The following is a 26,202-nucleotide window of genomic DNA, read 5'->3' on the forward strand; positions in this document are numbered from 1 at the left end:
TGTTGCATCCTTTCTGGGTTTGGTATCAGGGTTATGTTCACTTCAGAAAGTGTGTTGGGCATCAAGGATTCCGTCCTTATTGATGTTGTGGAATAATTTCTTCAGGATAGGCACCACTTCTTCTTTGTAGGTGTGGTAGAATTCGGGTGTACAACCACCTTGTCCATGACTTTTCTTTTTGGGAAGGTTTTTTATTGCTTTTTCAATTTTCATACTTGATATTGATCTGTTCATGAATTCTAGTTCTTCCTGGTTGAGCCTAGGGATGCTGTGTGTTTCTAAGAATTTGTCTATTACCTCCACATTTTCCAGTTTGTGTGCATAAATGTTTTTGTAGTACTCATAGATTATATTTTGTTTCTCTGTGGCATCAGTTGTAATTTCTCCTTTATTGTTCCTGATGGAGCTTAGTAGAGATTTTCCTTTTCTGCTTTTCGTTAGTCTAGGCAAAGGTTTGTCAATTTTGTTTATTTTTTTAAAGAACCAACGTTTTGTTTTATTAATCTTCCGTATAGTTTCCCTGTTGTCAATTTTGTTTAGTTCTGATTTGATCTTAATGATTTCATTTTGACTGCAGGGTTTGGGCTTGGTCTGTTCTTCTTTTTTCAGCTCTTTGAGTTGATTCATTAGGGTTTCTATTTGTGATCTTTTTGACTTTTGGATATAGGCATTTGTGGAAATAAACTTTCCTCTCAGGACTACTTTAGCTGTATCCCACAGGTTTTGATAACTTGTGTCTCCTTTGTAATTTAGTTCAAAGAATCTTTTGATTTCCTCACTTATGAAGTGATCATTCAGCAGAAGGTTGTTTAGTTTCCATAACTTTGTGTAGAAATGAGAGTTCTTATTAGGGTTGTACTTTTAGGGTTGTACTAAGTAGGTTTAATAAGTAGTTGTAATAAGTAGGCTTGTATTTATTAGGGTTGTACTTTTATTCCACTGTGGTCTGAAAAAATACATGGTACAATTTCTATTTTTTTAAATTGTTTGAGACATGCTTTGTGTCCTAGGATATGGTCAATCTTAGGGAATGTCCCATGAGCTGATGGGAAGAATGTGTATTCAGTGGCTTTCGGGTAGAATATCCTGTAAATGTCAGTCAGGCCCATTTGTTCTAGAGCTTTGTTTAAATCTGTTATTTCTTTGTTTATTTTATGTTTGGAGGATCTTTCCTGTGCTGTCAGCAGGGTGTTAAAGTCTCCGGCTATTATGGTGTTGTCATTTATCCATTTGTTTAGATCATGTAGAGTTTCCTTTATGAATCTGGGTGCACCTAAGTTGGGTGCATACATATTAGAATTGTTATGTCTTCTTGTTGAACTGTGCCCTTCACCATTATATAGTGACCCTATTTGTCTTTTATTACTTTTTTTATTTAAAAACTAAGTTATGTGCAATCAATACCACCATGCCAGCCTTCTTTTGGCTTCCATTTGCTTGAAATATTGTTCTCCACCCCTTTACCTCTAGTCTAACTGCATCCTTGCAGGTTAGATGTGTTTCCTGAAGGCAGCAGATACTTGGCTTGTATTTTTTTTTTAATCTATTTGGCCAGCCTATGCCTCTTTAGTGGGGAGTTCAATCCATTCACATTTATTGAGATAACTGATAGGTGAGGCAGATTTCTGTTCATTCTAATGAGTTGAACTTTGTTGCTTTGTTTTCTCTCTTGAGCTATTGTGGTATTTGGCCTTTGATCTTTAGCTTTTGGGTAGATTTACATTCGTTAGTGTTTATTGTACTGACCCTTGGGTAACACTGTTTTTACTACTTCTTGGAGGGCTGGTCTTGTCTTGATGAATTCCCTCAGTCTTTGCTTATCTGAAAATGTCTTGATTTCTCCTTCATATACAAAACTTAGTTTTTTGGGGAATAGGATTCTGGTCTGGGCATTATTCTGTTTCAGAAGAGTGAGAATGGGTCCCCAGTCTCTCCTTCCTTGTAAAGTTTCAGTAGAGAAATCTGGAGTTATTCGGATTCGTTTTCCTTTGTATGTTACTTGCTTCTTTCATCTTACAACTCATAGAAGGGCCTCTTTAGTTGATATTTTGGTCAGTCTGATGACTGCATTTCGTGGTGTCTTCCTGTTTGCATCGAATCTGTCAGGGGTCCTTTGAGCTTCTTGTACTTGGATATCTAGATTTTGAGCAAGGCCTGGGAAATTTTCCTCTATTACATCTTCAAATAGCTTATCTAACCTTTGTGTGTTTTCTTCTTCCCCTTCTGGAATCCCTATAACATTCACATTAGGTTTCTTCACATAATCCCACATATCTTGTAGGCTTTGCTTTTTTCTCTTGTTTCTCTGCTCTATCTCTGTGACTGACTTATTTAATTGAAAGGTGTTATCTTCAATCACAGAGATTCTTTCTTCTGTTTGTTCTACCCTGTTCTTGAGGCTTCTGCTGTGTTTTATAGTTCCCTGAATAGATTTTTCATTTCCAGGAGTTCGGTTTAATTTTTCTTTATTATTTCAATTTCTTTAAGGAATTTTTCTTCCAGGTCCTGGATTCTTTTTGTCATTTCTTTGTGTTGGTTATCCCGTTTTTCTTGCAAATCATTGAATTTTCTTACAATCCACGTTCGAAATTCTTCTGTCATTTTAGTGGTTTGATTTTGGTTGATGTCCATTTCTAAGGGGCTGGTGGTCCTCTTTGGGGGAGTGCTTTCTGTTTGAGTCTTCATACTTCCGGAGTTCTTTCACTGATTTCTTTCCATCTTTCCAGTTGTTCCTTCTTACCTTTAGATTTTTGTTTAGATAATGGCACGCCCTGTTTAGTCTCTGAGCCAGTAGGTGGTATTTGTGGGTGAGAATAGACCACGCCCTGTATGATGAGTCAGTAGATGCCATGAGAAGGGTGTGCAGAATGACTTCCCTGTCATTTGGTGGTGCTTGCTACTGACAGTACTGGAGCTGGCTACAGTGTTGTTTTTGGGTCCTATAACCAGCAGTTGTTCCACTTGAGGTGGTGTGTCGGGCCCTCGGACTTTGGGGTGTGTCCTTATTCTCCACCTCAGTGAGGACTGGTCTGGAAGTCTGGGTGGAGCTGGGTTGGGTAAGCCTGCCCTCAAGCACCACAAATGCTGTTAGCAGGGGTCAAAGTTCTATTCTCTGCTTCTGGGCAAAGCTGTCATGGAGGGGCTGGAATGGCCCCATTCAGCCAGAAAGACTATGTTTGGGAGTATGGCTGTCTTGAGACCTGCAGTCTGGAGCTGGCCACGCTCCTTTCCATCCTCCCTAACTCCATGGCTTCTCCTGGGCCTCTGCTAGCAAGCCGGTCCTGCCAGTGGGTCTCTGTTGGCTGTGATGCATGCTGGGAGGTTCCCTGCACAGGATCGCAGCCTTGGCTGGGCACACGGCCACTCCTTGGGAGGAGAGTTGCCCTCATGCACGCTGGTCTGCCCTTCAAGGCACACTGACCTTAGTAGGCTCATTCATGAATATCCCTTCTGTGCCCTGGGACAATGCGAGATCTGGGTGCACGGTATCTGGTGTGTAGGTTTGACCTCTAGGCCCTGGAATTCAATCCTTGCCCCTACCGGGGAGATGAGTGCTGGTCCTAATTTATCCACAGGGAGCCCAAGCTGGGTCGATGTCTTTCAGCCTCAGGATCTGCCCCATTTTCCTGGAGTCACCAGGCCAGCAGCACCTGGGTGGGCTGGCGTGTAGGGAGCTCACCAGCTGAATACCCTTCAGTCAGCTATAAGGCCCCAAAAAGGAAGGTCCCATTCCATGGAGATGCCTCCAGCTGGTGGCATTGTCTCTCTTGTCTCTCTTGGTGGCTGTGGATAGGGAAGGGGGAGGGGAGAATATAGTAATATTGTGTCTGCTGAGCGGCTCGGGTCTGTGCACAGGGAGGTGCTCTGAGGGAGTTGGGAGCCTGGTGCTGCGTCCGTTACAGGTTTACCATTCACTGGCAGCAGCCATCTCTGGGCTGGTGTTTGCAAGTCTCTCCAACTGCTGTGGATCCCACCAACAGTTCAAGATGAAATGGAGGGAAAAGTTAACTGTGCCACCTACCCTTGTCACTGGTCTCCAGGCTTCTCGGGAGCTCTCTTCTTCCAGTTCTCCTTCGCAACCTCCTCCCGTGGAGTCTTCCATAGTCTCAGGTCTGATATATGCTTGTCTGCTTGCTTATTTCTACTACTTTCTTCTAAAATCTATCTTTTTTGCAGAGACACTCTGGCTCATGGTTTTTCTCATCTGCCATCTTGCTCCGTCTCCGATATGCTTACTTTGTGATCATTCAAAACCCACTCTTATCTTTGTATGTTATTCTGCAATTATAACTTTTATTTATTATTATATTTATTTATTTAGAGACAGGGTCTTTCTCTACACATAGGCCGAAGTGCAGCAGCATAATCATGGCTCACTGTAGCTCTGAATTCCGGGGCTCGAGTGATTCTCCCGTTTCAGCCTCCCAAGTAGCTGGGTCTATAAGTGTGAGCCCCTACACCTGGCTAATTCTTATTTGTTTGTAGAGATGGGGTCTCACTATGTTTCCCAGACTGGTTTTGAACCCCTGGCCTCAAGCAATTTCATAATTTTAATTTTTAAAAAAGGCAAAAAACTTAACACTGTAAGGATGAGAGGAAAAGTTAAAGGGAAAAGTTGTGATAGAAACAGAGTCAAGAGAGGCACAAAGGAAGGGACAGAGTAGAGCAACAGGAATAAAAGAAGGGTGGGGTGTTTTAGTGTGAAGCTTTCTCCCCAGCAGTGAAATTGAGGGAGAAGGAGTTATCAATGGCAGTGAAGGGCCCACTGGGGAGACAAATGAAAATGCTTTGTTTCTTACAATTTGGCCCAGGGTTAGAGCTATGCAACACAGGAATCCAAATTAATTCCTGTTTTGTGCGTCTGGTGGATATAAAGAAAGAAGATGAGCAGCAAGCCCAAGCAGGAGCTAACCATAACCAGGCATCTGACATAATAGGTAAGGCTGACTGGACGAGTTTGTAGCTATGAATCACAGGTTGCCAGGTAAGGGGCTCGGGCACTTCAGCAGGGCCCACCAGGGCAGTCCAGGCAGCCAGCCAGGACTGGAGACAGGAAGGGGAGGGGCCGGCACCTCAAGCAGTGAGCCTCAGCTTAACAAAAGAAAATCCTTAGGAATTGGGAAAATAACAAAAGACAAAAATGGAGGTAATAAGTATTGATGTCAGAGAGGCATGTATAAAGGAAGAGGGAAAAGCATAGGGGAAGGGTTAAAAAAAAAGGGGGGGAAATCAGGGAGCCAAGATATTCACAAGAGATGGAGAAAGAAACACAACAAGATGAGGAGAGGTAAAGAGACACCACTGCCAGAGACAGAGGCAGAAGCAGGGGAGATGGGAAAAATGAAGAGAAGGTTCAGAAATAAAATGAGAGTGAAAGAAAAGTAGAATGAGGGTGGTGGTGAGAACAGTGCCAGTGGATGGGCAAAATCTGCCCTCTGTGTGTAAATTTTATCAGCTTTTGTTTTAAGACGGAAACAACCTGCAGATCACATTCATTGAAGGAAGAGACTAGGGCCTTAAGTTAACTGAACTATCCAGATCTTCTTGGTGCTTTTTTTTTGGGGGGGGGGAGAGCAAGGTCTCACTGTATTGCCCAGGCTGGAGTACAGTGGTATGATCATGGCTCACTGTCACCCCAAACTCCTATGCTCACTGAGCTCAGATAATTCTCCAACCTCAGACTCCAGAGTAGCTGGGACTACAGGTGTGCAGCATCACATCTGGCTAATTTTTTGATTTTTTTGTAGAGACAGGGTCTCCCTATGTTGCCCAGGCTGCTCTTGAGGGCCACTGTGCCTGGCCCTTAGTGTCTTATTATGGGATTTCCCGCTGTGTGGACTCCTTGGCCACACCCTGAAACTGTTAATGGGTTTTGCTCTTTTGCACAGTTATCAGCAGCGAGGACTCTGAAGAATCTAATGATGGAGACAAGCCCCCAGCAGTCCCCCTCTCACCACTGGAAAGTGAGCCCAGTGAGGAAGGTGAGGAGAGCAAGGTTTGGGCTGCGGAAATCTGAACTATGAGTTGCTATGTCCTGATGCACTTTATTCTGAGCCTTTTCTGTATAATGGATCCAGTTTATCCTGGAATCTCATTCTCTGCACTTACTTAACTTGACCCATCTGGGAAATGCAAGAAAATAAGAAATTATTATAAATTTACTTTTGAGGATTAGGTTTATTAATCAATGAATTCTATTAATAAATATATATACCCATACATTGATTATATAATAGAAATAGGCTAGCAAAGTGATGAGTTTGTTTTTATAACAAACTAGTTACTATGCATATATGGTGTTATATTTATACCATGATTTCTATATAAAACATAAATATTCCTTTATTGGAAGATAATATTGTCATCTGATCACAAACTGTGAATAGTGTCAAAAGAATTCATCCAGATATCTAGTGTTAGCAGAAAGAAAGACTTGAGATAAAGTATTATTCTAAAACCTGAAGTTTTGTTTTTGACCGAGTTCTTCAGCAAGTCATGGCATATTTAGTGATTTTTCAAAAGACCTTTGCAAATAGTATTTTTTTCTTTACAATAACCTGAAAGGGTAACCAGGATAGACAGTGTTGTCCTTGCTTCCAAGATAAGAAAACACAAACACATAAATGTTTCAAGGTCATCTACAAAGACTCATAGAAATTAAAGGAAAGACAAGACTAACATCCTGGATTCTGAGTTTTTCTCTTTGTAAAATGAGAGATAGAAATAATTATAAAAATGTTAACTCTCTCCTATTTGCAGCATGAGTTGTCATATCATTTATAACTAGTTAGTATACAAATTGGTGATTTGTTTTCCATTTTTTACTTTCTAGATCCTGAGAATATCAGAAACATGCCACTTTAGGGAAAACACACTTGGAAAAGACCTAAGAGCAAATACAAATGTTGTCTCATCTTGATGTTACAAAAGAACAATGTGTTGAATACATTAAATTCTAATTGCTCACTGTATCTTTCAAAGTAAAATGAAAATTTGCTTCATTTTTTAGACAGTGCACACTCTAACTTTTATCCTAGTGTAGGAAAACTCCTCTAAAAATGGTCCTCAAATATATCTATGGCTGAACCACAAAAGAAGGTGATTTCTCAGCCTTGTAAATAGTTCAAGGAGAAAAGAAAGTGATTTCTCAGCCTTGTAAATAGTTCAAGGAGGTACCTAGTTGGTGGGGGTACAGGAGGTTCAACACCTGCAAAACACAAGGTCTTCAAAGTCTCCTTGCATAGGAAACAGAGGCAGAGATGAAGGAAATGTGGAATGACAGGAGAAGGGGTGAGAAGTAACAGAGAGCAGTGCGGGAAAGCAAAGGTCAGCAAAGCAAAGTTGACCCTTGCCAGTGAATTGTCTCTGCCTGTGGGGATGGGAGTGGAGCATCATTCACCTACAAGGCAGGTAACTTAGAAGCGAAGACCAGCTCAACCTGAGTGCAGCCCAGGACTTGCATGGAATTTCATGCAAGGTGTTCCAAGTTTTTTAATGGGTGAATTTCCTTGGTCACACACTGCGACCCCTAAGGAATCCTATTCTTTTGTGCAGTGATCAATGTCTGTGACTCTTCAAAATCAAGTGAGACAGAGGAGATCCAAGAAGCCACTTGCTCACGACCCAAGATTGCATTAGGTAAGAATATTAGAATTGCAATTCTTGGACTATGGAATATCCAGAGCCCAAATCCAGAGCTCTGTTTTCCTGATGAATTTTATTCTGAATGTTCTCCACACGCCTCGATTCTATAACTTCTAGGATAATATTTTTTGCATTTAACCTCACTGGCCCTATTAGGAAATGGAAGGGGTCATGAAGGTGTTAGAAATTGTTCTTTAATTGGATGGGTCCAATCAAATCATATGCTGAAAATGTAGCAAAAATATGTTAGTAAAATGACATAGTTATTTTATTACACACTATCATATTTATTAATGCTACAGAGTTGGAATAATGTACTTAAACTCTACCACCAGCCATTATATTTGATAGACCACTGTCAGCACAGTATTCCTCTACCTGTTGATATTATTAGTCACAAACTTAGAAAGTCTTCAAAGAATAATTTGTGCTGCTATTTAATTATTGATGAGAAGAAAATGACTTCGGATTAACTATACCAAAACCTAGATTATAGTTAAAAAGTTGGTTTACGTTGTGATTTTTCATAAAAGAAAGATATTGTGGTAAAAGAAGACAGAGAGCCAAGGCAAAGCAGAGATGCCCAGTGGGGGTGAAATTTTCTCAGCCCGAGGCTCAAGTGACAGTGAGGGCTAAAATACTAACCTTAGGCCACCCGAGTTCAAAAGTCAGGTCCTGGAGGTCTGAGAGTAGGGACTTTATTGCTCCATAATCAGTTTCTCAAGTTTTTCCTAGTCTTTTTCTTTCTTTCTTTCTTTCTTTCTTTCTTTCTTTCTTTCTTTCTTTCTTTCTTTCTTTCTTTCTTTCTTTCTTTCTTTCTTTCTTTTTTCTTTCTTTCTTTCTTTCTTTCTTTCTTTCTTTCTTTCTTTCTTTCTTTCTTCTTTCTTTCTTTCTTTCTTTCTTTCTTTCTTTCTTTCTTTCTTTCTTTCTTTCTTTCTAGAATATTCTTCTGTCTTGGTAGTTTGTCACACACTGAGATCTCCAAGGGACATTTGCTCTTTTCTGTCTTAATAGGACATGACCTTGACTTTTCAGAATCCAGTGAGGATGAGACGCCCCCAAAAATCTGGAGCTCAGCACCGAGAAGTGAATGTGGTCAGAAGGGTAAGGACCTCTCCAGGACAGCAGGAGTCTGACTTGACAGCTCCTGTTTCCTGGCGCATTTTCCTCTGTGCGTACACTAGGAGCCCATTGTCTGCAGCTGCCTCTCATATGGCCATTTTAAAAAATGGGAGGAAAGAAGTCATTATAAATTCAGGCTCAAGAAGGTGGCTGTAGTTGAGCGGCAGTGCCCTTTTTACTACTGACTGCCAGACCAAGTAACTCCTAAGTATTGGATTCATGTAGTGATATCTGCTTCTGCCCATCCCCTATTTTGTAGAGAAGAGAAAGTGGGTGGTCTGCTGTTGCTTGATTTTGTTGCAAACCTGTTCAAAACTCAAAAGACCCTGGTCATACTCTCTAACTATTGACAGGAAGAAATCCTTCTGGTTATTACTGTCAAATTCAATTCATGGCTCTTGACAGATGACTCCCAACTTGACATTGGCTAAGTAATGATATTTGAAAATATCTTCTCAGATAAGGTCTCCTTTTATCTTGACAACAACCTAGAAGGCAGGCAAGATAATGGTTGTTTCCACCATTTCACCAATGGGAAAACTCCAGCACACAATGCTTAAGGATTTGTTTTTCTGTTGTTATTGTGCATCACATATAGAAAGTTACAGGAAGAGGCAGGAGTAATAGCCTGAACTCCTACCAAAATCCATAATCCTTTATTCAAAGTCTTTTAAACCAGAAGTATTTCAGAATTCAAAACTGCTTTTATTATTTTACAAAGACAATGTGATTTATATTCTCTATGTTACAAAACACCTCAATAGAGTCTGGGAAGTGATCCAATTCTCAAATATACTATATTAATGTTCAGTAGCAAACTATATATATATGTATATATTTTTCATACCAAATATGATAAGATTTTGCATGGACTCATGGTAGCTCAAGTCCAGATGGGGTGCCAAATTGGTTAGCTGCAAACCTATGAAAAAATATTGGTTTTTCAAAACATGTTTGATTTTGCAATTAGAGCTAAAGGATTGTGGATCCCTACTCCATTTGGTAGTGATCCCTTTCCTTTAGATGGGGAGAGACAGAAATGATCATCACAGCATCTTTATAGTCCAACTCTTGTCCACAGTGTAAGTAGTTGTAAGATTGATAATGTTTTAGTTATGGATTACTGGTTTTGTTTTCCTTTCCTTTCTAGATCCTGTGAATACTAGATACACATCTGCTTGGAGGATACTCAAAAGGAAATCACCACATAGGTCTTCAAGTCTTCAATGCTTCAAGTGTAATACAAGTTTATTCTTCACTTACATGGATAGTATAAAGGAGTTCTTGGGTGGGGGATGGGGTGCTCTACTTCCCACAGTCATTTAGGGTCCAGCTGATGCAGGTTCTGATCTTTAAAGTGTTGCTTCCATGGTTTAGCTGGATTAGAAACTGATGTGGAAGTGGAAGTGTTTGCAAACAATTGGAAAGAGCAAGAAGTGTAAGAAATGGCGACAAAAGGGAGTCCCTGTCTTGGCAAAGTTGTTCCCAGCCCCAGATTTGGGGATGGCTTCTGGACCAACCTTGACCAATAGGTCAGATGAAGCCAAAGGTGGCCCAGTGATAGGATTATTTCTACCCCTCCTACATAAACTTCCTTTTACAATTTTCCTTTTAAAGAATTCTCTGCTGGATTGACTGCTAAGACACAGGCTAAGACTGCTCAGGAATTATATTTCTTTCTGCAGGGATCAGCAATAGTGACACTTCAGAGCTGAGTCATGGAGAAGACACTCTGGACATCCGCAGCTCAGCCCTAAGAAGCGGGTCAGGTAAAGAAGATTAGGATGCCAAGCCTTGGCCTGCAGGATGTTAGAAATCTGAATTAAAAGCTACTGCTTCCAGATGCATTTTATTCAAAGCACTTTGACTCCCTTGTATCCAGTGAATCCTGGGAATTCCTTTTCACCATTAAAAACAGAAGGAGGCAGGAAATTATTATAAACTCATGCTTAAGAGGATGGGGCTCAGTGACTAAGTGTATGTAATTATATATCACTGCTATAGAAGAAATAAATAGAAAAATGATGGCATCTTTTTAATACCTACTGTTGTGCCTATGAATACTAAGATTTTAGATTTTTATAGCAATATGTTGGTTGACATTAATGTCATTTGTAATTGTAAAAGCCTAAAAAGACAACTGTTCCTGCTATGTAATTATAGACAGAAATAAAAACTTCAGATCAACCACTTTCAAACACTAGTATAGTTTTTGACAGAAACATATTGTGTTATTTCAATGCACTTTGGCAAATAGGTCTAATTTTGTCATCACAAAATCCTTAAGATGTAGGCAGGCTAACTCTTGCTATCCCTGTTTTAAAGTGAGAAAATAGATGTACAAATGTATGAGGGTCAGAAAACAAAAGGAACAATAGGGACTGTGTCTCATGGTGGATAACTGTTGTGTGTAACAGACAGGAGGCTGAGAGCCATGTCATGGGAATCAAGTCCAAAGGAGAGGCACAAGGAGCCCAGAGTATTCACTATATCCGTGCCTGATACAAGAAAGCTCATTTAACAACTGTGTGTGTGCGTGTGTGTCTGTGTGCGTGTGTATTCATTATATATAACATATACATACATACACATATATATATATATAGGTGTATGTATCTTGGCTGAAATATCAATTAGGATATCTCAACCATATTTGTTGGTATCAATGGAGAGGAATAAAAATCACAAAGAGACAGAGAGACCAGGGATGGAATCAGCTAGCTGGTTTACAAAATACCAAGAAAGATAGAGCCAAAAAGGATAACCTTAGAAATAAAGGGGAACAGAGATTAAGAGCATGGCGATGAAAAGAAACAAAAGCAACACAGTAGACAAGAAAATTCAGAGAGAGAGAAGCTCACAGAATGAAAGAGGTAGAGTTAGAAATGTATAGAAGCAGAACAATGGGCAGAAATGAGAAGTGAGGGTGAGAATAGGAGTGGCTAGACAGGAAAAGATAGCAAATCTCTGTTGGATGTGAGGTGTAGTCACTGGAGTAAGTGCATTTCCTTCTCTGCTCATCTGGGCTCTGAAAATAGTTCAGCAGGACCACATTGGGATGGGCTTCCTGGTTCTCTGGCCACTCCCTATACTTTATCATTTCCTTATTTGTCTTCAATGTCCTGTGAATCCAAAGGTCTTCAAATGACTACAGAAAGAGTCAGAAGAGATGCGGCCCATTAACCTGTGATGGAGAAGACAATTATGATTATTAATTATCAACTATCTTTGTTTTCGTATGTGCACAGAGGAGAAGCTCTTTCTTTTTTCCTTACCTCTCCCCTAAACATTTGTAGACTCTAATATACACGCAGACACCACACACAAGACTTGTGCACACAGGCTCTGTTTTCAGCAGGTTTGAGGCAGGCAAAAGATGAAGGACAGTTGGGCTTCTGAGTGAAAGGAGGAGACACTGAGTGGATAATATAAGGAAAATAATGGGAAATAGTAGTCTGGGGTCACCAAATGAAAAGATGTCAGAGTAAGCTTCAAGTTTTTCTACATGGACATAGGATACATTAAATAAATACACCAGTAGTTAAGGAGATTTGTGGGGGAAGAGGGATGATTTTCAAGATACCGCCTAGAAGTTATACCAGAAACATGGAAGTAAAGTCAAGGACTGATTGACAGGCTCGCAATGTAGAAAGCTCATAAGGACCTGGCAGAGGTAATAGAACTGGCCGTGTGGCCAGTGTCAAAAGATCAGGCGTTTGGTGATGATGAAAGTAGTCTGTGAGGTGAACCTGAATACAGGTGGAGAAAACATGGATACCCCTGTGGGAATCATAGTGAGACTCTGTTTTTACAAAAAACAAAAAATAAAAATTATCCAGGCATGGTGTCTGAGCCTGTAGTCACAGGCACCAGGGAGGCTGAGGAGAGAGGACTGCTTGAGCCCAGGAGTAAGGCTGCGGTGAGCTATGATCACACCACTGCACTCCAGCCTGGGCCACAACAGAGCTAGACCCCATCTCAAAAAGAAAAAAAAAAAAAAGAATAAAGGAAACACAGAAAAAAGAATAAAGAGAAAGACTGAAATTATAAAACCAGCCAAAGGATCAAGATAAGATTAACAGAAACAGAGCTGGAAGAGACAATAGCAAGGGAAGTGGTTGTAGAGAGAGGATCACCTCAGTAATAAAACTAGATCCAGAGATAAGAACTGAAAAGTGGTGGATGAAATACATGCAGAGGGTAATGGAAAGATGAGGCACAAATGAGAACTGTGTTGAGTATAAGTTAATAGTTGAGTTAAAAATGGAAGAGAGAAGGGGCAGCGCTAAAGGGAGACAGGAGAGAAATGGAGAAATTGTGGGGTCTGAGATGATCACGAGACAAAAGCAGCTTTGGCACTAGGCTTGGTTCCCAGCAGCGGTGAGTTTTCAGAGTAAGTTGTCCCCAGGTATCAGAGTGGCCCCTGTAACTCACCCAGATTCCAAAAGGCCTCACCCAGGCATTTGATGCACACGTATAGCTCCAGTCACCACCCACAACCTAATGATTCCTAAACATGTATCTCCAGCCAGCCCTGTCTTCTAAACCCATTCATCCAAATGGTGGGTGGTCTCTGTCCATGTTCCTGAAGGTCTTAGCCTTCTCCACTTGGATGTCTCTGAAGATCTTCAAACTTCTAACTCAACACAGAAGTGAGCACATCATCTTTTTCCCTAAAACCAGCCTCTGCTTCTCCAGCGTTCTCTATCACTAAAACACACTGTTAATTGACACTTTCTTGGGATTGAAATTCTGTGGTCATTCATGAAAGGACAAACACAGTGAGGAACAAGAAAAGAGAAAGAGATTTCAGAGGTAGATCCATGCTTTAATACAGAAGTGAGTAGTCACTAATGTTTGGATGAGAGAGGGCAACAATGAAACTATTTACAAATCACAATCCAGGAGCAGAGCTACAAAGACCTGAAAAGGAGAAGTGTTCCTGTGTCATGTGTTTTTCAAGTGGAGAGCCAAGAAGTCAAGAAGCAACAGCAGAAAGTAGCCAAACACCTGACATGATGGGTAAGCCTGCCCAAGGGTCTTGGGATGGACACGGCTGAGCGGACACCACAGACACTAGGGAGGGCTGTGACAGGTGATCAGAGTTCAAGGAGAAGATGAAGCAGCCTCTGGATCACCAACAGGAAGTGGGCCCACAGACCCCAAGTGTCAGAAGTTCAAAAGTCTGAAATCAGAGCTCCTGATTCCTGCACAATTGACTGTGAACACCCTGTGACAAGGAACAGGCCTGGTCCAGGCCAGAGTCCTGGTCTCTGCCTTTGCTTGGCCTGACCCTTTTGGGAACTGCAGGGAGGCAGGAGATCATTATAGAGTTATATTTAACAGGATGGGCTCTTGTGGTTATGTAGGAATGATGTAGAAATACAGGGGTAAAAATGGTATCTCATTTACTATACTAGCATATCAATTGTAAAGTGTTGGATTTATACAGTGACTTTCACCCTTGTTCATAGAACAAAGAAAGCCATGTTCTTACATTGGTAGATAAGAGTGTCACTTTGTCATAACCTTGGAAAGGCCTAAAAAGCCAAAGGGTCCTGTTAACCTGGCAGGAAAAAGACCTCAGATAACTACCCTTAAACTAAAAATGTGTAGTTTTGAAGGATGTTCTCCACCATGTTATTGGTTTATATGGTGATTTCCTATTAATTTATTTAATCTTCACAAAACATTGAAAACCTGCACAGAAAAACTGTTGTTATCCTTGTTTCATAAATGAGGAAATTGGTGCATGTAATTAAGAGCTTTTTCAAAGTCTTAGAGAACTAAAAGCAGGCATTAGATATCAGTTCAGTAACTGTTTGTTTTCTTTAGAAGGAAGGCAGGAAGTGATACTCAGAACATCATTGTAAACTCAAGCCTTTCACACAGTGTGAATTGTAAGATTTGTAATGTTTATTTACAAATTACAGTTCTCTGACCACCACCTGTCACTTTCTAGATACCACGGATGCTGGAAACAATTCTGCTTTGGAAAAGCACAGTAGAAAAAGAAGTAAGACCAAATAAGAATTTACTTGATTTTTATATTACAAATGACCTATGCTTTAATTCTAACGTTTGCTATCATTATTTTCTATACCTTTCATGAGACAAAAAATAAATGCCTTTTAAAGTAACTTTTTTTTTAAATGCTCATATCTTCATGTTGCTTTTGATTCTGATTTTGAAATATGTTTTTTTGTAAACATTGGTATATATCTTTCCAGAAGTTTTCTAGGCATGTATTAACACATTTTGGAATATAATTTTATTTAAATGAAGTAATTTCATGCATATTTTCATTTTCTTGCTTTTTAAACTAATATATCATACTTAGATGGTAAAGACATTTAACATTTTTAATTGAAATATAAAAAGACTTAGTTCAGTGCTGCTTTACTGTGCATTGTTTTCATTCTTAACATGGTCAGGAATTTTTCATTTGTTCTTGGTCATTCATTTTTCTTCTTCATAGAACTCTTTGTTGTAGAATACAGTCAGTGTTTTCTGTTGTGGTGTTATCTTTTTCTTACTATGCTTCTAAGCATATAGAAATACTTATATGGGCCAGGCACAGTGGCTCATGCCTGGAATCCCAGCACTTAGAGAGGCTAAGATGGGAGGATTGCTTGAGGTTAGGAGTTTCAGACCAGCCTAGCCAACATACGGAGACCCTGTCTCTACAAAAAAAAATCTAGCAAGAGGCATGTCAATTTTATTTTTTCAAAGAACCAACTTTCTGTTATATTAATCTTCTGTATAGTTTTTTCGTTATGGATTTCATTTCATTCTGCTCTGATCTTTGTTATTTCTTTTCTTCTGCTGGATTTGGGGTTGGTTTGCTCATCCTTTTCCAGTTCTTTGAGATGATTTATTAGATTGCTGATTTGTGATATTTCTGTCTTTTGGATGTAGGCATTTATGAATATAAATTTTCTGCCCAGGACTGCTTTGGATGTGTCCCACAGATTTTGATAACTTGTGTCTCCTTTATCATTTAGTTCAAAGAATTTTTTCATTTCCATCTTAATCTCCTCCTTAACACAGTAATTGTTCAGCAGAAGGTTGTTTAGTTTCCATGACTTTGTGTAGATATGAGAGTTTCTGTTGGAGTTGATTTCAATTTTTATTTCATTGTAGTCTGAGAAGATGCATGGTATAATTTCCATTTTTTTAAAAATTTGTGGAGACATGCTTTGGACTTAGGATATGGTCAATCTTAGAGAATGTCCCATGAAGCTGATGAGAAAAATGTATAGTCAGTGGTTTTGGGGTAGAATGCTCTATAAATGTCAGTCAGGCTCATTTGTTCTAGAGTCCTCTTTATGCTCATCATTTCTCTGTTTATTTTATGTTTGGAAGCTCTGTCCTGTTGTGTCAGAGGGGTGTTGAAGTCCCTGGCAATTATGGTGCTGCTGTTCATCATTTTGTTTAGTTCAAGTAGGATTTGCATTATGAATCTGGGTGCATCTGAGTTAGGTACATATATATTTATAATTGTTATGTCTTCTTGTTGAATTGCACCCTTACCCATTATATAGTGATCATTTTTGTCTTCTTCATTTTTTTTCTAATATTACATGCTTTCATTTTTTACATTAAAATCTTCGATTCACTTTAAGTTTATGAGGGCTGTCCAGAAAGTGTCCAGCCATCGTTAATACATATTTTGCTTTTTTCTCATTACTTCTAATTATTTCTGTCACTTATATACACATACATTCATATATTTATGTAAATAATGTAAATATTTTCCATTATAAATGACTTTAAATATAGCCATATTATACATAAACATATACATCTAACAATTCTACCGTCTCTATCATTTCTATCTCCATACCTATCTTTATCATCCTGTTTATATACCATTTTATACTTACGTAGGCCTAAGATTTCTTTGCTTTTGAGTTTTTACTGGTTTCTGTGGAAAACTCTCAACCTTACCTGCTTTATTAAAATAGCTGGATTTGGTAAGTGTAAACAGAAATCACATTTATTCCTCCTCCTACATCCTTTCAAACCTGTTCCCTCAATAGTTCTTTTCCTGCCCACGGACAAAGTCTCAGGCAAGCCTCAGAGCTGAGCTAGTCCTTTCTAGCAGTGGTGGTATCTCATTCAGTATTAAAAAGCCTGAGCAGATACAATAGTAAAACTGGAAACTATGCAGGGCAGAAGCTGGGTGAGCCCGGCGTCCTCTCCCATCTGCACTCCCTCCCTAACTCCGGTCAGTATCTGTTGCTTTCAGCTAATCTGGTCTGGGAGGAGGGAGAAGGAAGTGGGGAGGAGCAGGGATGGCCCTCTCGTGATCCGTCCTTGCTGTCTCCCAGATGTGGTGGATGCACGAGCCATGGTCATTTGTGAGCTCTTCAGAGACACCCAGTTTAGAGAGAACCGATCAACTGACGTTCCCCCAGTGCAGGAACAGGCTTTTTGCCACCTCCCTCTGAGGCTCCCAGCACCTGTGAGGTCCACACTCCTGCAAGGTCATCTCTTCCACCCAAGTGACTCTCCTGGACTATCTCTCTAGAAGAGCCAATTGGGCTCTTCCCATCCCCTGGGAGGCCTGTGGGAAGCAATGATGCCTCTTCATGGTATCATTGCCAGTGGGCCTGTAGCTGGCTCCCAACACATTTACACCCCCCCCACCCGCCCCAGACATTTCAGTGTCAAGTCTGTACATGTCTCTGCTTCCCTGAAATTCCTGGAGATGCAGACTAGTTACCTTGAAGCTGAGGTCTTCTCATTTGCCTGGAGGAGAGAGGAGCACTTTGCCCAATTCTATAGCAAGTATGCGATGGCGACTGATAGCATTTGAACAGGAAACCCACCAACAACCACACTACTTCCTGTGGGGTATTTGAGCAGGAAAATTTACAGAGAACAATTATTACAGAAAACCCAGGGCCCTATATTATTATCAGGTATTAAGCCCCAAATCTCCTAGTAAGTCAAGCTTTAGCAAGCTGAACAAGACTACTGGTATACTTTTGATTTGTTTGATGAAACAAACAAAGGCTTTGATGAAAAGTGAATCCAACTGTACCAGAAAAAGACACAGAGTGACAGGAAAGAGTCTATTTGCCTAAGATGTCTATGATTGAACAAGTGTAAATTGTGGTAAGGCCATAGAAAGAAAGATAGGGGAAGGGGAGAGAGGGAGAAGGGGAGACACAGAGAGAAAGAGAGAGAGGAAGAAAGGAAGGATGGATGAGTTTGAACTTCACCTTTACACGTGGCATTCATGAGATCTACCTGCAGGTACTTCACTATCTGTCCACCCACACCTATCACCTGCTAAATCTGAGAGCATAGTGCCCTGAGACAGGGCTTCGTTCAATCCTTCTTTGCTATATCTAACCCTAAAACTTTCTACGACTTGACCCTCCATTTCTACACATTCACTTTTGTCAATATTCTCCTGGTTAGTCTCTTAGATTCTAATTTTTTGTCCGAACCCATGTGAATAAGGTGGTTGGTCACTTTCATTATATTTTATAATATTCACTATATTCATTATATTTTCAGCCCTAAAATTTTTTATCCAGGGCTAACAGTATGGCCAGTATCTCATCTGTGTTCGTATCTCCCTGGACAACCCAAATTCATGCATTGTTGTCATTGATTTCTTGCTCTCAATCAAAGGAAATCTGCAATGCTTCACTTAAGTTTGTAATTTCTGTATGCTTCAATCTCTTTATTGGTAATGGGGGTAGTAGAAGTGCCTCTCTTATAAATAAATTAATAGATGTAAAGGTCTTATATTAGTGTGCAGCACATAATAAGCAATTAAGTGTTAGCTCTCATTATTCTCACGGTGTTCCTTGGAATATAAATGAAACTCTGCATTAAATCCTTTTTAAAATTAATATGGTGGTAAATTTTTTGGATTAATGTCATAATAAAAAATAAATAAAAGCTAGGATGAACCCAGGCTAACCATCCAAGGCTTGGTAACTGCAAAGCCATGTGCTATATACTTTTTTATGCATGTTGGGCTCTTGAAAAGTTACAGTTAAATGGAATTCTTGAAAAGCACTGTTATATACAATGTGACATTTTGAAAGCATCTCTTTATATTTTTCTATTTTCTCAGGGAGAAGGAGAGGTAGACCTAGAATCAACTTTTTTCTGAGTTATAGATGCCAAAGGAAAAGATATCAACTAAGAGGTAAAAAGAAAAAAGGATAAACAGTGATAAATACATTTTAAATACATAAACATCTAAATTCTCATGCTTTTTTTCTCTGCTTTTAGTAGCAAACATTTTTTACCTAATTTCTTTATATAGTTGTACTTACTATTGAGAAATGTATCAGATTTAGCCGATTTCCAAAATGTGTCAGGGAAAGAAAGATAACACCACAAGCAAGTAACTTGGTGATGAATCTGCCACTAGGCCCCAGAGCCCAAGGGCTCCTTGCAGTGCTGCCTCTGCTGAACAGATAACTTTTGAGGCAGGTGTTGGCATTAAAAAACCAGCATAACTCACAAGTGATGTAGCTGTCGCTGCTCTTGCCCACCACCATGTGGTAATTGTGTGGACTTGGGTCTGCCACTTCACCTCTTCTGCCTCAGTTTACTCATCTGTAAAGTGAAATTAAGTGAGTTAGACTGCCCTCTGAGGCCCATCCCAATTTCCTACCTGGCTTCATGTTCTATGACTCCCCCACAGGACTCCGTAAGGACCATGGTCAGCTCCCTCCCCAGAGAAGAGCAGCTCCCCATCCTCAAGTTCATTTTAAGACTTTCATGTATATTTCTGCTCAGTCATACCCTTAATCCTCCCCCCCCATCTCTACCACGTAGAGGTTCTAAAATGCAAAGCCCATGCTATTTGTTGATGATTCTGGAACTCCACTAAGTTTCTCTTTAAGCCGGGAGACAACTGCTGTGGAGGAGGGTGAAGAAAGCAGACGAGACAGACGCCATCTTCTGCCAGGCTGCCCTGTTGTGATCCTGGCCCTGTTTAGCCAATGCTTGCCTCAAATTTATAGACAAATCTGTTTCTAAAACTCTTCCTCTGGCCACATCACCATACATATATTTGGCTATAAATTCCCCACTAGTATAGTAGAAGCAGCATATTCTACTGCTTCTTTACAGTTGGTGGACAACTCGCTTGGGAATTAGACATCAGATGGTCCTGCTAGAAAGTCCATATCTCTGTTGTGGTTACCTCAGGCAGAGTAACTCTCAACAACACCCAGTCCATCTTCCAGCCACAGGGTCCCCACCAGGCCGTGAGAATCATGCTTCTTCATTGACTCCCTTGCCGGCTCCCAGCTCAGCCCTCTGTCACCACTGACTCCTCTAACCATGACTTCAGCTTGGCAGCACTCGGGGGGTAATTCTGATAGTCTCTGCCTCCCTGACAGCCCCAGAGACAGAGGTCCACCTCCTGCATGGATGTCTTAAATCCTTCTCGCTTGGCTTGAGGGGAGGTGTCTGAGGATTCTCTCCAAAGAAAGGTAGCCTCTCTCATAAGGCCTGGAGGTGGGGAAGGCTGGCTCTGGCAGAACCAGGCTTCCTATCCCCCACCATGTGCTGTGCAGCAGGGCTGAACGAGCAACTCACCCTAGGATACAAGAGTACTGTGCTCCTATTGCATCATCCTTGGACATTGAAGCTTCTCCTGACACTCTGAGATAACCTAAGGATCAACTAAACATCCTGCTATAATCTTTTCTCCAGAATGATTAGTCCCAATGATTAACAAAATTTTTAAAAAATAAATTTTCATTTTTTCCTGACCCCATTATTATTTCAAAAGGTCAGCATAGAGTTTTAGTGGTTATTGGGTATTAAGACTGGTAGACCCAAGAATGGTTAAATTCTATTTTTTCCACGCATTTTACTTCCTGGAGATAAAATAGCAACAAGGTGCTAGAGCAAGCTGGCTGACAAAGAACCATTGTAAAGCAAAGTTCAGCAGCACTTTATTACGTATGATCTGGTTTTCAGCCCAAACTTCTCCATGTTGAGAACTGGGAGGGAGTAAAATGAGCTTCTGTTTTTTTGCCCTAAAGTTGTTTGCCCTCCATAGGTTTTGACTGAAAGGAGTCTAGCTAACCCTCTAGTCCTGGAAGGGAGATTTAAGCAGAGAGAGTCTGAGAGCAAGAGAATGGGTGCTGGCCAATAATGGCCATCACTGAACAGACCAGGTTACGACCAGGGCCAGGGCTCCAGTTTGACCACCTTATGGGGAAGGAGAAAGCAGGCGGAGCACAGTTGTTCCCTCCTGGGACAGTGGGGAGGAGGAGGGAGGGCAGGAGAGAGTTAGAGCTGGCCAGTTCTCCTGTGTGCACCTACCCCTTCAGCACCGTGAGTGGCAGGAGGGAGGGTCCCACACAGAGCCACACCTGTGTGGATGACCTTGTAGCCCTGGCAGCCACATCAGCTACTGCACTTGGCCCAATCACATTCTCTGAAGCAGATCAATATAGAGCAATTTTTATTGAGAGACAAGCAAAGAGTGTTAGGAAAGCTTCATTTACCTCCATGAGGACTCCATTTCCCCACTTTACTTGTTTCCTTTAAATCTTTAGTTCAATAACCAAACTTAAACTTCTTTTATGCAACTTTAGTAATCTCTTTTCTCCACGTATCTCCATAATGTCTTAATAAAATTCCTGAGGGAAATACCTTGTGAGAATATGCTTGATTTTGAGATGTGATTCCTCTTGGGATGTAAATTATGAATACATGCCTTAGAGTACCATTTTTATTGTGATGAGGTTAAAAAAATCTCTGAGTAATTGGTTTGGCAAAGGCCCAGAAACTAAAATAACATCATCAACCCCAAGGCTTCCTTGTGCTTGACTGAAGGACAGATTCCTTTCCAGCGTACTGTGGTCATAATCTGTTAGAAGGAAAGAGCATTCACTTGGGGTATCGGGAAGAGGTTTTCTCCTGGGTCCTGCACTAGGCAGGATAGAAGCCACAGGCACACTGCGATGGGCACAGGCCTTCAGGAAGAAAGAGCATTCACGTGGTGTCCCTGACATCAACATTCAAACATATTTGAAGGACGCAGATGTAGACATGCATCTGGAATGACACTCATTTTTGGACACACCCAATCAACATATATTACTATAACAGATACTACATTCTTCTGAGAGATTTTTAAAGTCAATCCTTTGTGCTACCTTTAACTCTACATCTCTTAGACCTGGGGCCTTAATTTCTACAAATTCCCTGAAAAATTACAATTCAATGGTGTTTTTGTAAAACACTACTATTGGTGATGCAATGTCATAAACCAAAGATGTTGGAGTTATTTTTCTACTTTCTCAGAGAGAGAAACTGCCATCCCCGGACCTTTGAGGAGAAGAAAAAGCAGAAGAGGCAGAAAAAGAGATAAAAAATAGTGCTCAGAACATTTTCATAGTGAACCATCTAGATTTTTATTTTATATTCTGTGCTCTGAGTGAAAAATCAGTTTTCTTAATTGGCTTATGGGCAGCCAGTATGGGAGCCTCCTTGGTCACCACAAGGTCTGCCTTGAGACCTTGTATAAGGCTTTTTATCTCGGTCTCTTTCCCAAGGGTAAATTTTCAATGCCTTTAGTTAATTTGTATCTTTGAGGGCCCTGTTTATATAACCAGTTTGTATTGCTTTTTATCTCTGAGCATCAATTTCCCCACATGTGTGAGGATTAGCGTATATTTGACAGATTTGTCTCTATGGATGAAGTAAGTTAATAGAGGCAAAGGTCTAAGGATAGTCCCTGGCACACAATAGGCACTCAAGACACGTTCAACTTCATTCTTGTTCTCACCCTATTGCTTGGGAAGCACATAAAACATTGTTTCAAATTTATTTGGGCTGATTTAGAGATATTAATAGAAAAATATGGAATAAATCTCAGTTGAGTATGATTTTTATAACAAAGTCTAGGCCAGGAGTCAGCACACTATGGTCTACAGGGCAAAAGCAACCCACTGGCTCTTTGTAAATAGACATGTATTGAGACACAGCCACATCCTTCCATTTACATGTTGTCTATGGATGATTTCATGACACAGCTGCAAAGTTGAGTAGTCACAACATAAATTGTGGACCACAAAACTTTCAATATTGTCCGTGTGGCCCTCTTGACTTGTGACCTAGGCATTTTTTTTTTTTTTAAGTACTGGACAGGCCCCTGAAAAGTTACATTTGAATAGTGTCTTTGTTAAACACTACTATCTGTGATGGAATGTTGTAAACAAAAGACATTTATATTGTTTTTCAACTTTCTCAGGGAGAAAAAGAGCCAACCCAGGACCTTTGAAAAGAAGAAGAGGTAAAAAGAAGTGATCCATACACTTTTAATAATTAACCGTCTAGATATATATTTCATACTCTGTGCTCTGAGTGATAAATCACTTTTCTTAACTGGCTTATGGGGAGCTGGCACCAGAGCCTCAACCTTGGCCACAAGTTCATTTTAAGACCTTCAATACCTGCTTCAGCAGAACCATGTCCCTGCGCCCCACTCATGGGCGTGTGCGGCTCCCTGAGCAATGAGAAATTTCTTTTTTATTGATTCATATATACAAAATAGCTGTACATATTTTGGGGGTACATGTGATCATTGTATACTTTCATATAATTGAACCAGAGTAATTGCGATATCCCTCACTTTAAATATTTACCTTTTCGTTATACTAAGAACATTCGAATTTGTGTCTTCTAGGTATTTTGAAATACACAACTGATCCATGTTAACTGTAGGCCCCCAACTGATCTAACAAAGGCCAGTTCTTATGTCTTCTACCTAACTGTAGATTTGTATATTAATCAACCTCTGCTCACCCTCCTACCCCTGCAGTGAGCAGTGTCTTCTAGAACCTCAGTCCTGAGCTTCCCTTTCAGCCACAGGGAAAGCTCAGGTGAGGGACAGTGAACCAAAGCAGATGGCCAAGGCCAAGGGGGAGACAGACACCAGCCTGTTTGGTGCCCATGTGTTGTCCTGCTGCCATCCTGCTCTCTGTTCCCCCAGGTGATGCCTCTAGTAGGGAGACAAGACTAAAATTTGAGGAGTATATCTCCATCTCCATAAATTCAAAGCAATAATAGGGCTGGAAATTTCCCTTCAAATCACCAGGGGAAAAGTCACTGTGGGAGCAGTGGATGTGGACACCAAGCTTGACAGCTTAGATCCTGCTGCTCAGGCTCTTGGGTGGAATTTTCGGGGGTGGAGCAGAGGATGACATTACCTACAGGTATCTAATCTGTCATGAAAGAAAGACCTTGAAGTGTAACCAATTCCTGGGGGAAATCCCTGCAATTGTTTTAAATTATAAAAGAAGGATCTGATGGGGGTGGGAGAGATGCTGCCCAGTTGTAGAGGAAGATGGAAGGAAAAAATTCCTTCCCTGCAGTTTCAAGGTTTCCCAGAGATGAAAGTATGAATTTTCTACTTCCTGAACTTCCTGTGACCTGTGGTGACATAAAGGGGATTCTGTATAAGGAGAAACTGAAACAAGGTGAGTTTCCTGGCCTTGTAGGATTTTCAACTGGAAAATTTCCACACAAATAGCACATTGTTGGGGAGTTGATATCTGCTTTGGGGGACCCCAAGACCAGCCCCGGGTCTGATTTGCTAGGAGCTCTCCTAGGACTTGGTAGAAAGTCACACTCACAGGTCAGGTTTGTAAGACTGAAAGGACACAAAGCAAAGTCAACAAAGAGAAAAGGCACGTGGGGTGAAGTCCAGAGGAAACCAAGAGCCAGCTTCCAAGAGTCCTCTCTGGGTGGAGTCTCACAGGACTCACTGCTTGCAGGTCAGAGAACTATACGCACATGGCAGGGAGTTCCCTCCTTCCCTGGCCTTTCAGCCTGAGTGTGGGACCCCTGATGACTGAGGGGACAATTCAGACTTTCCTGCTACTGATCCTGAACCCAAAGTGGTGGCTCCAGATCCAGTGTGGGAGGAGGCCAAGTGTAGGTGTTTTCACAGTCGGGGGCTCAGCTTGTCTTGGTCTTCCAGGAACCTCAGAGAGGTGTATAAAGAGTGAGACTGGAAGGTGGTTCACTCTCAGGGAATTTGAAGTTGAAGGAGACCATGGACCATCCAAGAACTGGAAGCTAAGCATTCGCTGTGGTGGATATACCCTGAAACACCTGATAGAGGTATTTTAGTGACAAATGGTTTAAATCGAGGATTTGGCTGTCACACCAAGCTTTGCAGAAGTTCTCAGTGTCCAGAAAACCATCATGACTCCCCTTGCCCAGCTCCCAATGCATATGTTGTTACTATTAATAACATTGCCCCAGGTGTTATACTACAGCTTACTCCTCTAAGCACAGTAACTCTTCTCCTTCTGAATATAGGACAGTAAAATGTGGCCTTGACTCTACCATGAATAAACTTCAATTTGGTACCATGAAAGTAACTAAAATTGGGTAGAGGATTCTTAAACTTTGGGGGCTGATTTCAAAAGTAATGTAGTAGAATTATATATATGAAAATAATATATCAGGATAGATCGTTCCTAGATCACAGAAATTTTTTTTCTTTTTCTTTTTTATTTCAGCATATTACAGGGTTACAAATGTTTAGGTTACATATATTACCTTTGTGCCCCCCTCCTCCCCGAGTCAGAGCTTCAAGCATGTCCATCCTCCAGATGGTGCGTACTCTACCCATTAAGAGTGAATATACCCATCCCCTCATCCCCCCTCCCACCTGCCCGACACCCAACCAGTGTTACTACTATATGTGTACACAGGTGTTGATCAGTTAATACCAATATGATGGTGAGTACATGTGGTGCTTGTTTTTCTATTCTTGTGATACTTAGTAGAATGGGCTCCAGCTCCATCCAGGATATATAAGAGATGCTAGATCACTATTTTTTGTGTGTGTGTGTCAGAATATTTTGACAATGTTTCTTTTCATAAACCATCTCTAATTTGTTCTTGAAAGAAAATACAAATAAATTTCATTGTGAACTAATTGCTGTGCTCCTCATATCTATCCCCTGATGTGGACAAAGCAGGGACAGGCAGTCTGCTGCAGATGAACCTGTGTCTTTTGACTCTGGATACAGTGATCTTTCAGTTGGACACCTCAGATAGCCCTTTCCTGTGTCACTCTAACAATAAAGAAAAGGTCTCTATAAATATTTATGAGCTACATCTAAAGCCATGAAAAGTACAAGGTATGAGCCCCTACCTAGGAAGTGGGCTGTGCTTTAATAACCATAGGACTGCACAGTATGAATGCTCTAAAGAGAGACACCCACAGGAAGAGATGACCAGGAAGGAATGTCGTTTCTGGCTTTGACATTGTGGACAGTTTCTTGAAATGATTTGTGCTGAGCTGGGACTTAAAAGTAGAACAGTTCAGATAAGGAAAAATGTAGAACAGGGCATTCTACATACATAAAAAAGGATGGCATGAAAGTTTGCTCCACAAAGTGTCAATAAGTTGTGGGTAAT

The 26,202-nt window shown here is 40.7% G+C and overlaps 1 protein-coding gene across 8 annotated transcripts in view; it reads left to right on the forward strand.

Moving 5' to 3' along the window:
- The window catches only part of SP100 (SP100 nuclear antigen), an 87,713-nt gene that overhangs the window by 48,694 nt on the left and 12,817 nt on the right, over nt 1-26,202 (forward strand). For 2 of the 8 annotated variants that reach the window (XM_012749439.3, XM_012749440.3), the window contains exons 7-18: nt 4,812-4,937; nt 5,889-5,981; nt 7,555-7,638; nt 8,659-8,748; nt 9,917-10,003; nt 10,452-10,535; nt 13,672-13,788; nt 14,729-14,782; nt 18,866-18,940; nt 23,018-23,059; nt 24,141-24,245; nt 24,749-24,891. In XM_012749439.3, the coding sequence (XP_012604893.2) occupies nt 4,812-4,937; nt 5,889-5,981; nt 7,555-7,638; nt 8,659-8,748; nt 9,917-10,003; nt 10,452-10,535; nt 13,672-13,788; nt 14,729-14,782; nt 18,866-18,940; nt 23,018-23,059; nt 24,141-24,245; nt 24,749-24,891 (1,100 nt within the window). The remainder of the gene's footprint in view (nt 1-4,811; nt 4,938-5,888; nt 5,982-7,554; nt 7,639-8,658; nt 8,749-9,916; nt 10,004-10,451; nt 10,536-13,671; nt 13,789-14,728; nt 14,783-18,865; nt 18,941-23,017; nt 23,060-24,140; nt 24,246-24,748; nt 24,892-26,202) is intronic. The other 6 variants (XM_076006022.1, XM_012749443.3, XM_012749441.3 and 3 more) reach the window with 5 other exon arrangements.

Source organism: Microcebus murinus, chromosome 8, assembly GCF_040939455.1.
Source record: "Microcebus murinus isolate Inina chromosome 8, M.murinus_Inina_mat1.0, whole genome shotgun sequence".
Taxonomy (NCBI): domain Eukaryota; kingdom Metazoa; phylum Chordata; class Mammalia; order Primates; family Cheirogaleidae; genus Microcebus; species Microcebus murinus.